Consider the following 12,692-nt stretch of genomic DNA (forward strand, 5'->3'; position numbering starts at 1 on the left):
CGGGATGGTTTGCACCCTGTCATGGAAAATATGAGGGCTAGCCAACAAGTCCCTACACCTGAGAACACGATCGAACTGCGTTCCTTCCTAGGGTTAGTGAACTATGATGGAAAGTTAATTCACGGTCTCGCAACTATATTGACCCCCCCTATACGTCTTTCAAAATAAAAAAATCAAGAGTGGGCTGGAAAGCTCAACAGGAAAAGGCATTTGCTAAAGTCTAGAAGCAGTTGACCTCATCACGATTGCTCATGCATTACAACCCGGCCAAGCCGCTCATAGTCACATGTGATGCCTCGCCATGTGGCATTGGACCTGTTTTGTCCCATCGCATGGACGATGACAGTGAGCGACTGATCTAGTTTGCTTCCAGGATGTTGGCTGCGCCAGAGCGCAACCATGCCCAGATCAAGAAAGAGAGGTTGGCCGTCGTGTTTGCTGTAAAAACGTTCTACCAGTACGTATATGGACGTCGGTTCATAATCCTCACAGACCACAAGCAGCTATTGGGACTTTTTTTAAAGAGGACCAAGCAATCCCGCCCTTCATCTCTGCTAGAAATTAGAGATGGGCTGTTTTACGGGCAGCATACGAGTACCCCTTTGAGCATCGTCCAGGTACTCAAATCGCGAACGTGGATGCATTAAGCAGACTGCCATTGCCGACGCACCCACAGTTTCCTACTCGGTCCGATGATGTGGTAGCCACGCTATGGGTGGGCCAGCATCTCAGATTATCCAAGGAACTACAGGCAATTTCCATCAAAATGTCCAAATTCAGTGTTTAACACGGCATCTTGCTGTGGGGAACATATGTTGTCATTCTGAGCAAGGGTCAGAGCTCATCTTGCGGAACTTGCATAACGAACGCCCGGGGTGTCAAAAATGAAGATGCTTGCTCGCAGCTAATTTGGTGGTCGGGCCTGGATGAATGGCCCAACAATGTCGGTTTGTCAGGAGCAGAAGTTTCTGTCAGCCATATCGCTCCACCCTTGGGAGTGGACGGGCGGCTTTGGTTGTGGCTCCATGCTGATTTTGCCAGTCCTTTCCTAGGATCTATGTTCTTGATTATCGTGGACGACCACTCGAAATGGCTTGAAGTCCACATTATGGCATTGACAACCTTGACGGCGACCATTGAAAAGCTCTCATTCAGCACCCATGGTATCCCAGAGGTTTTTGCCACCAACAATGGGATGGCCTTTACCAGCGAGGAATTCTCGGGGTTTATGAAGGCAAACTGGGTGCGGCACATCTGTACCCCCCCCCATATCACCCAGCTGTGAATGGGCTAGCAGAAAGGGTGGTGCAAACATTTAAACGGGGACTGAAAAAGCAAACTCCCAGATCAATGGACACCCGGCTGGCCAGATTCCTGTTGTGACCGAACCACATCACATGCTGCATCCAGGGTAGCACTGGTGGAATTGTTGATGGGCTGCGACTATGGATCTTATGGGTTCCCTGATATTGTTGAGAAAGTACACCGCAGCCATGAGTAGCAAGGGCGCTGTCCAGATGGACACAAGCAGACTGATTGGAAAAGGTGACACAGTCTATGTTCGGAACTTCACAGATCCCAGTGGATCTCAGGAACGATTCTTCGGCAGACCTGACCTGTAGATTACCAACTTTTTCAGTCCCCGTTTAAATATTACCAAGTTCAAGTTCAAGGTCGCGTCATGAAGAAACACGTCAATCACATCAGAATCAGACCAGTAGTGCACAACCCCGCCCCCCCCTCCGGAGCAGCCAATTATCAACCAAGTTACTCCAACTCTTCGAGACTAGAGGGGGACAGGATACAGCGATGCAAGAGGCCATCCTATATGGATTCTGACATGGAGACCCAGGCATCAGAATTCTCCGATGATCAGGCTGTTCAGCAGCCTCCTATACGGCTTATGGTGCGGAAACCTTTACCTTCCAGGTATACGCGACCTGGTCCGGCCCAGCAGGCGCCAGAGGTGCAGCCATGGGCAAAGAGACGCAGACATCCTCCTACTGCGCCTCTGTCGGAATAGTCTTCGGTTTTTAAGGGGGGGGGGGCTGGTGGTGCATGTTATAACTCGCATGACACCTATGGGGTAGAAGCAATTAGCTGTTCTGTGAGCCTCATTGAACATTAGCTCTCCCACTCGGGCGGGGAGTCCTTGGACACTCAAATTATTTGTGATATAAATGTTGGCCAGTTTTAGTACTGACACCTCAGACCCGGCTGATCTGAGAGTATTATAAATACTTTGAACTTCTTAATAAAACTAGTGTCGATTATCTACTCCTCTCAGATGTCTATGGTCAATAATGTGGGTTTTCTCGGGGTGCTCCGGTTTCCTACCGCAGTCCAAAAATCTGGATTAGATGGATTAGCCATGCTAAATTGCCCCTTAAGTGTTCAGGGATGCCCAGGTCAGGTTAAAAGGCTATGGGGATTGGTGTCCATACCCTTCTCTGGTGGAGAATTCCATAGGCTCACCACCCTCTGAGGGAAGAGGTTTATCCTCTCTGAGGGCAGCATGGCAGCACAGAGGGCAGCACAGTAGCACAGTGGTTAGCACAGTTGCTTCACAGCTCCAGGGTCCCAGGTTCAATTCCCGGCTTGGGTTACTGTCTGTGTGGCGTCTTCACGTTCTCTCAGTATCTGCGTGGGTTTCCTCTGGGTACTCCGGTTTCCTCCCACAGTCCAAAGATGTGCAGGTTAGGTAGATTGGCCATGATAAATTGCCCTTAGTGTCCAAAAAGGTTAGGTGGGGTTTCTGGGTTATGGGATAGGGTGGAGGCATGGGCCTAAGTAGGGTGCTCTTTCCAAGGGCCTGTGCAGACTCGATGGGCCGACTGGCCTCCTTCTGCACTGTAAATTCTATGATCCTCATCTCAGTCCGAAATGGCAAACCACATATCCTGAGACTGTGACTTCTTGTTCTCGACCCTGCCCCAGCCAAAGTAAACAACATTCCCTTTTTTGAAATTTAGAGTTCCCAATTAATTTTATCTAATTAAGGGGCAATTTAGCGTGGCCAATCCACCTACACATCTTTGGATTGTGGGAAACCCACGCAAACATGGGGAGAATATGCAAACTCCACACGGACAGTGACCCAGATCGAACCTGGGAACTCAGCGCCACAGTGCTGCCCAGGAAACAACATTCCTGCATCCAGTCTGTCCAGTCCTGTTGGAATTTTATACAATTCAATTAGATTCTCTCTTATTCTTCTAAATTCCAGTGAATCCAGGCCCAGGTGACCCAATCTCTCCCCGTATGGCAATCCTGCCATCCCAGGAATCAGTCTGGTGAACTCACTCTATGGCAAGTACATCCTTTCTTAGAAAAGGAGACCAGGATGCGATCTTCCCAAAAGGGAACAAAGTCCCTGAGCATGTGCATTTAGCTGAGAAACACATGGCTATTCAATATGACTCACTTTGAATAAGGGGCCCAAACGGGAATACGGGGTCGAGGCCGCACATAGCCCGTTTTTTACAATAGGGAGTTCTGCACACCGTTGTTGTGAGCGATCGGAACGCCATTTTTAAATAGCGTCCCAATCCCCGAGGCCCACAACAAAATCCCCGACCTCCCCTCAATCCCCCGACCTCCCCCCAATCCCCCACTCCCACCGAGTCCAAATGCAACATGGGAGTGTCCCCAGCCCCCCAACCCGGACCACTCAACACCTACACCAGCAACCCCAGCCTGATTGCGCACACACAGAAAATGGCAGCTTGGCAATGCCAGGCTGGCAACCAGGTGGCACTACCAGGGTACCAGGCTGGCACCACCAGGGTGCCAAGGTGGCAGCAGCAGTCCCAGGACACCACCCTTCCCAAGGGGCATGCAGCTGGGTGCCGATGATCCCCTTAGAGACCCCCATGTGTGCCGTTCCGTTTGGTCCCCATTTGTGGGGACCAGTACCAAACGGCGCTCGCCCGAGGTGAAGGATTGAATCCCAAAGCCTCAGGTACATTGGGAATCTGCACATTAGAGTGAGGCTTACTGCCTCGCTCTAATATGCAGATTTGCCAAAGAGCGATCCCACCCTTTGTGGACGGGATTTACCTTGCAACATTTTGCGAGATTGTGTTGAATCTCGCGAGGCGTTGGGAGCCGGGTAGATCCTGGGAGCTGTGTAGGCACAGAGGTATATCAGACACTTCTTTACTCCTTGACTCCCAGGTTCACACTGCCGGGGCCCCAGCTCCCAGGGTGCTTTTTCCCCATTGGTTAGGGTTCACATGCTCCCACACGATAGGACCTGAATGGGTCACGTGCCCGCGAAAGGCCGCCTCTTAAAATGGCTGCGCTACCACATCCCTCCCCCCTTAAGTCCCTCAACAATATGGACATCACAGGTTATTAAAACGTAATTAGGGCAGAAACATCGAGGGGGGTAGTATAATGTAGTTCTTCACAAAGTCAACTTATCAGGGGACTTCTTATGCCTCAATGGCAGAATGCCTCAGTTCCCTGACTGGTTCCTCCACCCGTGTGGTAGTGTCTTCATCAATAGCAAGAGGTTCCTTCGAGGTCTCGACAGGTGCATTGGGGGTGCACCCCTTTCCAATCCCCGTAGGTGTTGTGGGGAGGACCTCTTCTGAATCTCCCCGCCCCACCTACCCACCCCGGATCCCTTGCTTCAGGCTGCACTGAAGGGCATTGATAGTGCTCACAAGATCTGCCTGTTCAGTCGTTGGCGCTGCAGCCTCTTGACTCCTTATATGGTCTATGTGCTTCCGCGGCCACCACCGGATGTCCATTCGTTTCATTGATAATGATGAGCTGTGTTCCTCAATATCACCAGCTGATTTGTACAAACGTGTACGTGATGATTTGCAGTCCACGTTTACAAATGTGGAAACCATTCTGAAAATATTTTGAACAATACCTGTCACAAATGCTTCCAGTGAACGTTCTTTTTCTGTATTGAAAAGTTACAATTATTTGCAAAGTATGAGAGTCAGGAACATTTGACAAGTTCAACAATATTGACAATTAAAAGTGAGTCTTCTTACGATGATGTAATTGATGATTTTGTAAAGAACAATTGTGGAAAAATGCTAGCTAAATTGTCATGCCACCAATAGATGGAACAAGAAAATCTTAAAAATTTGTCCCTCTTGAGCAGCACAGTGACACAGTGGTTAGCATTGCTGCCTCACAGCGCCGAGGTCCCATGTTCGATCCTGGCTCTGGATCACTATCCCTGTGGAGTTTGCACATTTTCCCCATGTCTGCGTGGGTTTCACCCCTACAACCCAAAGATGTGCAGGGTAGGTGGATTGGCCCTTAATTGTAAATAATGAATTGGGTACACTAATTTTTCTTTTTGAAATTTGTTCCTCTTTCATATTCTCGTTTAAATTGTTTTTCAAAATGGACCATTCCTGGTCTGATATAATGGCGGCAGCTAGTCACATGCGGGTAGTTCTAACCACCATCGCTCTCAAGACTGATCTTCAGAAAGTCCCTGGGACAAGGAACAGAACCCTGCCAGACAAAGCAACCTGATATTGGACTTGGACTCACTTGGATTCAACTCGTGTTTATGGCAATAACTTTGATTTTGTGAGAGGAAGTAAGGAAATTAACTTTTATTTTTGAACCTAAATGAGATATACTGAATGGCAGCGTATGCATCTTGGTTTTTTTCATAAATTTAGAGTAGCCAACTATTTTTCTTTTTCCAATTTAGGGGTAATTTAACATGGCCAATCCACCTAACCAGCACATCTTTAGGTTGTGGGGGTGAAACCCACGCAGACATGGGGAGAATGTGCAAACTCCACAGGGACAGTGACTCAGGACCTGGATTCGAACGCGAGTCCTCAACGCCGCAGTCCTAGTGCTAACCACTGCACCACATGCCGCCCGGCATATGCATCTTGTTGATTGGAGTATTTGCCCCAGCAGTGGGCTAGCTCATTCTGTCCTGCATTCGCCTGTGCTACAGTGCTGTCATCGGCTTATTTTTCCATCTTATTGGTCATCAGCAAGTTCCATGTTTGCTCGCCTCAAAACTCACATCACAATATTGACCACCTTTACCATCATTCTGACAAGAGGTAAGCTTGCATTTCAGCATTTATTCATACACACGTGTTTTTACAAGTGAAAAAGCAGTGATCAATGTGTATTTTGGTGGCTTCCGCCTTTGCTTTCTGTGGGGCTAGGGTGGATGGAGAGGGGTGTGAGGTTGGGGGCCCATAAATGAAGGTGAGCACGGGTCTCCACTCACTGTAAATTTACCTCTTCTTCAAGGTCATTCTTTTGATTTGATTTGATTTATTATTGTCACATGTATTAGTATACAATGAAAAGTATTGTTTCTTGCACGCTGTACAAACAATGCATACCGTACATCGGCAAGGAAGGAAAGACTGCAGAATATAATATTAGTTATAGCAAGGTGTAGAGAAAAGATCAACTTAATACGAGGTAGGTCCATTCAAAAGTCTGATGGCAGCAGGGAAGCTGTTCTTGAGTCAGTTGGTACATGACCTCAAATTTTGGGTTTTTTTTCCTGACGGAAGAACATAGAACATAACAGTGCAGAAGGAGGCCATTCTGCCCATCGAGTCTGCACTGACCCACTTAAGCCCTCACTTCCACGCTATCCCCGTAACCCAATAACCCCTCCTATCCTTTTGGTCACGAAGAGCAATTTATCATGGCCAATCCACCTAACCTGCACATCTTTGGACTGTGGGAGAAAACCGGAGCACCCGGAGGAAACCCACGCACACACGGGGAGAACGTGCAAACTCCGCACAGTGACCCAGCGGGGAATCAAACCTGTTGACCCTGGCACTGTGAAGCCACAGTGCTAACCACTTGTGCTGCCGTGCTGTCCATAAGAAGGTGGAAGTCTTGACTGACTGAAGACAGCTATGAATTAGCGGATAATTTTGAGTTATATTTTTTCCAGCCTTTTTTCTTTTTGTCATTTGGAAATTATATATATGTGGGGGGAAAAAACAAAGTTGCCAGAGGCCCAGAGGCTGCTCTCTTTGAGAGAGAGTTGAATGGTGGTGATTTAACGTGAGGGCCATCATACCTCTACAAAGGTTCAGGTAAAGAGGGTAGGGCCTTCATAGACTGTGGTGAGCCACGTATGGCTGTTGTATATACTCACTATTGTTCTATTATTACTATTGTCATCAACATCCACTATTGTATATACTTACTGTTGTTGCTGTTGAATTGTTGTGTTGATGCTGCTGTTGGCTCCGCCCCTCTGAGGAGGTATATAACCGGCTGATCTGAGACAGGCTCTCAGTGCGGGAGAAGCTACAGGTTGGCACACATCTAGTTGATTAAAGCAACTGTTCTTTGGTACAAACTGTCTCGACTGATTTGATGGTCATCATAGACCTCAGCCCATACAGGAATTGAACCGGACTTGTTGGCATCTCTCTGCAGCACGAACTGACCATGTGCATATTTACACGGACCCACAACATATACAGTTGTATGATTACTTATAGATGGTACTATAAGGACAGGATTTGTCTCGTTGTCCCCAGCACCGTCAATGGTGATTCCTGCGCGGAAAGGAGCAGGCAAAGGACAACGTGGAGAGGGATTAAATGGCAACAAAATGCTGGAAATATTCAGCCGGTCAAGCAGCGTCTGTGGTGGGAGGGACCTGCTCGATCTGAAGGAGTGACGAGACCTCCCTCCGGATGTTGAGAATGGGGAGGAATGCGGTTATAAATGCTTTTAAACGGAATATGAAACCGTCCAGCCCACCCCGAAAACACAACATACAAACACAGCCCCACCTGCTCGAGCTGCCGCTCGCTCAGCGCGAGACAGTGGCGGTTAGAGTTTGAATTATGGCGGGTGAGTGGCCAGAGCCGCGAGCCGGGCGCTGCAGAGCCACTGGCCCCGGCCGGCCCGTCAGCCGTGCGCGCGCAAGCGCAAGGCAAAGTTGGCGGAGGCAAGAAAGTCGCTTTCATTCCTATTGGAGGAAAGGCGGAGGAAGGTTCCATGCCCACACCACCCTCTCTGTCCTCCCGGTCTCACTCCTTTCCCCCCTTCCTCACCTATCCCCGATCTGTCGATACTGCCTGGTTTTCCCCTTCCACGGTCCCAACTCCCCTCCCCTCCTCCTCGGACATGGCTAACGAGAGCAGTCCGACAGCCGAATCTCCGCCGCTGCCACCGACAGTTCAGCAGGATCAGAGCTGTGGCCTGTGCGGCAAAATGGAGAAGCTGCTGCTCTGCGGGGGCTGCAAGCGGTCTTTCTACTGCAGCAAAGAGCACCAGAAAATGGACTGGAAGAAGCACAAGCCGGTCTGCAAGGAGGCGGCGAGGCGACAGGGCCGAACGGAGGACGAGGACACGCGGAGCGCCTCGTCCAACGGCAACCACCACCACCACCCGCCGCCGCCGCCGCCTGCCCAACCCCCGGCACCGGCCTCCGTCAACGGGCAACCAGCGGGAAAGAGCGAAGGGGCTGCCAATCTGCTGGCCGGCATCGGCAGCCGGAGTCACTGGGGGCCGCATGGACTGAGCGGCGGCAGCTCCCAGAAACTGGTGCAGGAGTACATCGTGCCGTGCATGAGCAAGCACGGCATCTGCGTGGTGGATAACTTCCTGGGAGAGGAGGTGGGGGACAGTGTGCTGAGGGAGGTGAAGGAGCTGCACCAGAGCGGCCGCTTCACCGACGGCCAGGTGGTCAACCAGAAAGGGGACTCGTCCAGGGACATCCGGGGTGACCGGATCACCTGGGTAGACGGGAAGGAGTCCGGCTGCACACAGATCGGGGTTTTGATGAATAGCATGGACGATCTCATTCGACATTGCAACGGGAAACTGGGCAACTATAATATTAACGGCAGGACGAAAGTGAGTACATCAGAGTGATTCGGGTGTACATGCCTTGCCGTATCCTTTGGTGCATTGAAACTCGAGTTCAATTCTTCTATCTCGCAGTAGTGTACTTATTTTGTCGCCGTTTCCCTGTTGCTGTCCCTCATTTACTTTTATTTTGTTTAGCATACGTGGGTTGCTGCAGTTCAACCAAATTAATGCTTTAAAATGAATCTTTAGAATTAAATACTTTAAAGCGGACCAATCCCTATATTTTCCATGCAAAACGTGCTGACCGTGCAAACTCTGATTTGCAAAGTATATTTAAATTTGGGGCTTCTAACTTCTATCCTTTTTTTCATGTATTTATTCACTGTATCACGCACAATTAAATTTGTCATCAAAAACCAACATTTTAGTTACATTTAATCTTTATTATTGTCACAAGTAGGCTTACATTAACACCAATGAATTTACTGTGAAAATACCCCAGTCGTCGCACACCAGCTACGGAGGGAGAATTCAGATTGTCCAATTCCCCTAACAAGCATGTCTTTCAGGACTTGTGGGAGGAAACCGGAGTACCCGGAAGTAACCCACGCAGACAAGAGGAGAACATGCAAACTCCGCACAGACAGTGACCCAAGCCGAGAATCTTCACCCTGGTGCTGTGAAGCAACAGTATTAACCACTGTGCTACCGTGTCACCCATGGAGCACCAGTGGCGTTCAAGCAGTTATTGACATGCTTTTGGTGCTGGCATTAGTTACATATACAGACAGCCCTGTGGCAACTGACCAAACAGATTTGGACAATTTTTTAATGCTCTACCTTTTAGTCTTCTGGGGATGGGGAGGAAAGTTAAAACCCCTATATAAAGCAAGCAAGGAACTGCACCGACAAACTCAATATTTTAATCACCAAGTCTACTTTGTCCTTGGTCTCTAGTCCAGTCTGGACTAGTGGTAAGCAACCCACATGCGGCCCATCAGGGTTCTGTCACATGCCGGAGTGTGGCCCATGAGACATTTTGTTGCCTGTTCATGTGCTGCGTTTCCATCTATGCGGTATTGCTGAAGTGATACACATGTGAAGTGAAGTGTATGCTGATTGAACACAACATTAACTGTGACCCATACGCTCCCTTTATGTCCTATCAAGCGTAAATATTTATTTTATTTTTACCACTTTGAATTGATAGTTCTACTAATATATGAATGCTTAAACACTTTCTATAACTTGTTATGAAATATTCAGCATGTACTGTGTATTCAATCTCATTGAATGATTATATTTTATGAACAGGCCTGATTTCAATCTTGCGGCCCACTGAAATAGAGGGTCACTCATGTGATCCACTCACGAGCCTAGATTGCCCATCACTGGTCTGGATCCATTTTTGGCGCCCATGCTGTCCTGCATGTCTCTGAGCCAAATTTCCAACCCCATGTCCTCTCCATTTCAATGACTGCCAACTTGCACCACCTTAACGTTGCTTCTTTCTGTTCTTGTCTCATCCATCCATCTGCTGCTGGAAACTTGCACACTTTTGTCACCTTCTGAATTGACTATTTCAGTCTCTGGACGGCTTCTTCTTCTCCACCTTCCATGAACTTTAACTCCTCCAAAACTTTGTCTGTACCTTATACTGTACAAGTTCTGTTCACCAACCATCTCAGTGCATCCATTTTACAACTCCTATCTATGTGTTAATATTCCTGTGCTCTTCTATAAGTCTAATCTCCTGCAATGTGAACATTCCTCCCAATTCTCTTTGACTCTTGCCTCTGCTTATTTCCATCCTCCTATGCTTCTGCCTATGGAAGGAAGGGGTCAAGTGCCATTTGACAGGAAAATGTGACCAGCCACAGGAGCAGGTGCTTTGAGTCTCACCAGTTAAAAGTGCTATCTTTTTATTTGAATGATTCATAGTTCTGTGGAAATTGCATTGGGATGGAACAAATAGAACTCAAGGAATCCCAATATATTTTGAGAAACGAGTCATCAGAATTTTTAAGGGCAGGTGTATCTTCCTGCATTGCAACATGTGCCGAGGGAAATGGACACCTGTGCTTGTATCTTTGTCACAATTTGTTAGGCAGCCAGAGAACAAACATGGGTGGTATGGTGAGCTATGGGCAGAGTTGACTGAAAAACAACACTGTTTGTAGTTCACAACGAAGATATAAAAAGGGTCTTGCTTTCTGGTTTAAACCTACAGTGTTAGTCTATGGTTTCACATTATCTAAAAAGTGTATGTACCTTTATTTTGAAAGATAACTTGCCCTCAGTTGGTTAATTTTATGTTCAATATTTAATATATTTTCAAAGAGCTCCAAATTATATGGCATCCTTTCAGTACAAAGTGTACTTTTTCAGTATCTGTAGCAGTTGATACATCTAAATAATAATTCTTTAACTTGTCAGCAGGCCAGTGTGCATTGACCTGGTCATGTTGATCCTTTTGTGCATTCCATTGAATGTAATGTCATGGTAATATAAATGTTATATTTTGCATTTTAACCAACTTGTAAACTGTTACAGATGAATAGTTGAAGTTTTGTTCTTATTAATACACTGTGCAGAATTTAAAACACATTTAACTGAGGAAAGTTTCTGTATTTAACGGAGAAAAGTTCCGGGAATGTTCTTCAGGTAACTATCAGCTCGTTGACTATTGCTCTGCTGTCTTGACAGCAAGTCATAGGTACTCCAGGACTTTCTTTACTTTGCCATTTGCAAAACAGAAACCTTTTCAGTTCTTGCCAGATACTTGCATTTGAGCCATCAATCCATCCCCTTTCCCAGCTGATCCTTCAGGCTGAACCAAACAGTGTACAGCTTTGATACCCTGTTTGAGACTGAGTTGAGTTTCAACCTTCCATATGATCCATCAGTTTTTTCGGGAGAAAAAGCAGAGCAAATCATGGAAAAGATTGCAAAGCTATTAAAACCAAATAATCAAAGATCCTTGCAGCAGAGAAGAAGGCCATTCATCCCATCATGCATTTGCTCGCTCTTTGTTGCGGTCCCATTTCTCTGGCCCCACCTGGAGCCATTTATTTTACTCCCTTAAATGTTCATGTACTCAACAGATAATAGGTGATTACTACTTTTGGTCTAGCATTCTGTACTTTAATGACTCACTGTAAAGACATTTCATTAAACTCTTCCTCAACCTTGATGACAATTTTAAATTGACAATTCTTGATCACTGACTCTTCAAGCAAAATAAATGGTCCTTCCCCATTAACCCTTGTATAATACGAGAAAGCAGTAGAAATAAATCAATAACACTCGTGCCACACAAGTGCCAGGTAATGACCATCTCCAAGATGAGAAGACCTAACCATCACTCCTTGTCGATTCTTTGAGGGGGTAGAGAATGTTTGTGGGTGTTTTTTTTTGGGGGGGGGGCGCAAACCACGTTCATATGTTTTGGTCTTGTCCAAAGCTGGGAGGGTATTGGAGGGAGGTTTTCAGGGTAACTTCGAAGGTAGTACATGTGAGACTTGAGTGGGTCCTCTGGAGGCCTTATTCGGGGTATCATATCAACCGGGGTTGGAAGTAGGTGTGGAGGCAGATGTTTTAGCCTTCACCTCTCTGATCGCCCGAATGTGGATCCTGTTGGGGTGGAGGTCAGTCTCCACCCTGTGCCCTGGCTTGGCGGGGGCATCTGTTGGAATTTTTAGCACTCAGAGGTGAAGTTTGAGTTGCGGGGAAGGATGGAACAGTTCTACAATTTATAGAATTTGTTCATTATGCACTTTTTTTAAAAAAAAAGGCTTTTGGAGTGTTGGGGAATGGGGGGCGGTTTGGACTGTATATGTTGTTGATGACTGTATGGGTGGATGGTGCATTCCTGATTCCTTTTCTTT

At 47.2% G+C, this 12,692-nt stretch overlaps 1 protein-coding gene across 1 annotated transcript in view; it reads right to left on the reverse strand.

The window, feature by feature from the left end:
* The window catches only part of tsnax (translin-associated factor X), a 193,683-nt gene extending 185,409 nt beyond the window's left edge, over window positions 1-8,274 (reverse strand). The window contains exon 1 of the mRNA XM_072498527.1: window positions 7,782-8,274. Coding sequence (XP_072354628.1) covers window positions 7,782-7,991 — 210 coding nt within the window. The 5' untranslated portion in view covers window positions 7,992-8,274. The remainder of the gene's footprint in view (window positions 1-7,781) is intronic.
* Window positions 8,275-12,692: the final 4,418 nt, after the last annotated feature.

This window comes from Scyliorhinus torazame, chromosome 4 (assembly GCF_047496885.1).
Source record: "Scyliorhinus torazame isolate Kashiwa2021f chromosome 4, sScyTor2.1, whole genome shotgun sequence".
Classification (NCBI taxonomy): Eukaryota; Metazoa; Chordata; class Chondrichthyes; order Carcharhiniformes; family Scyliorhinidae; genus Scyliorhinus; species Scyliorhinus torazame.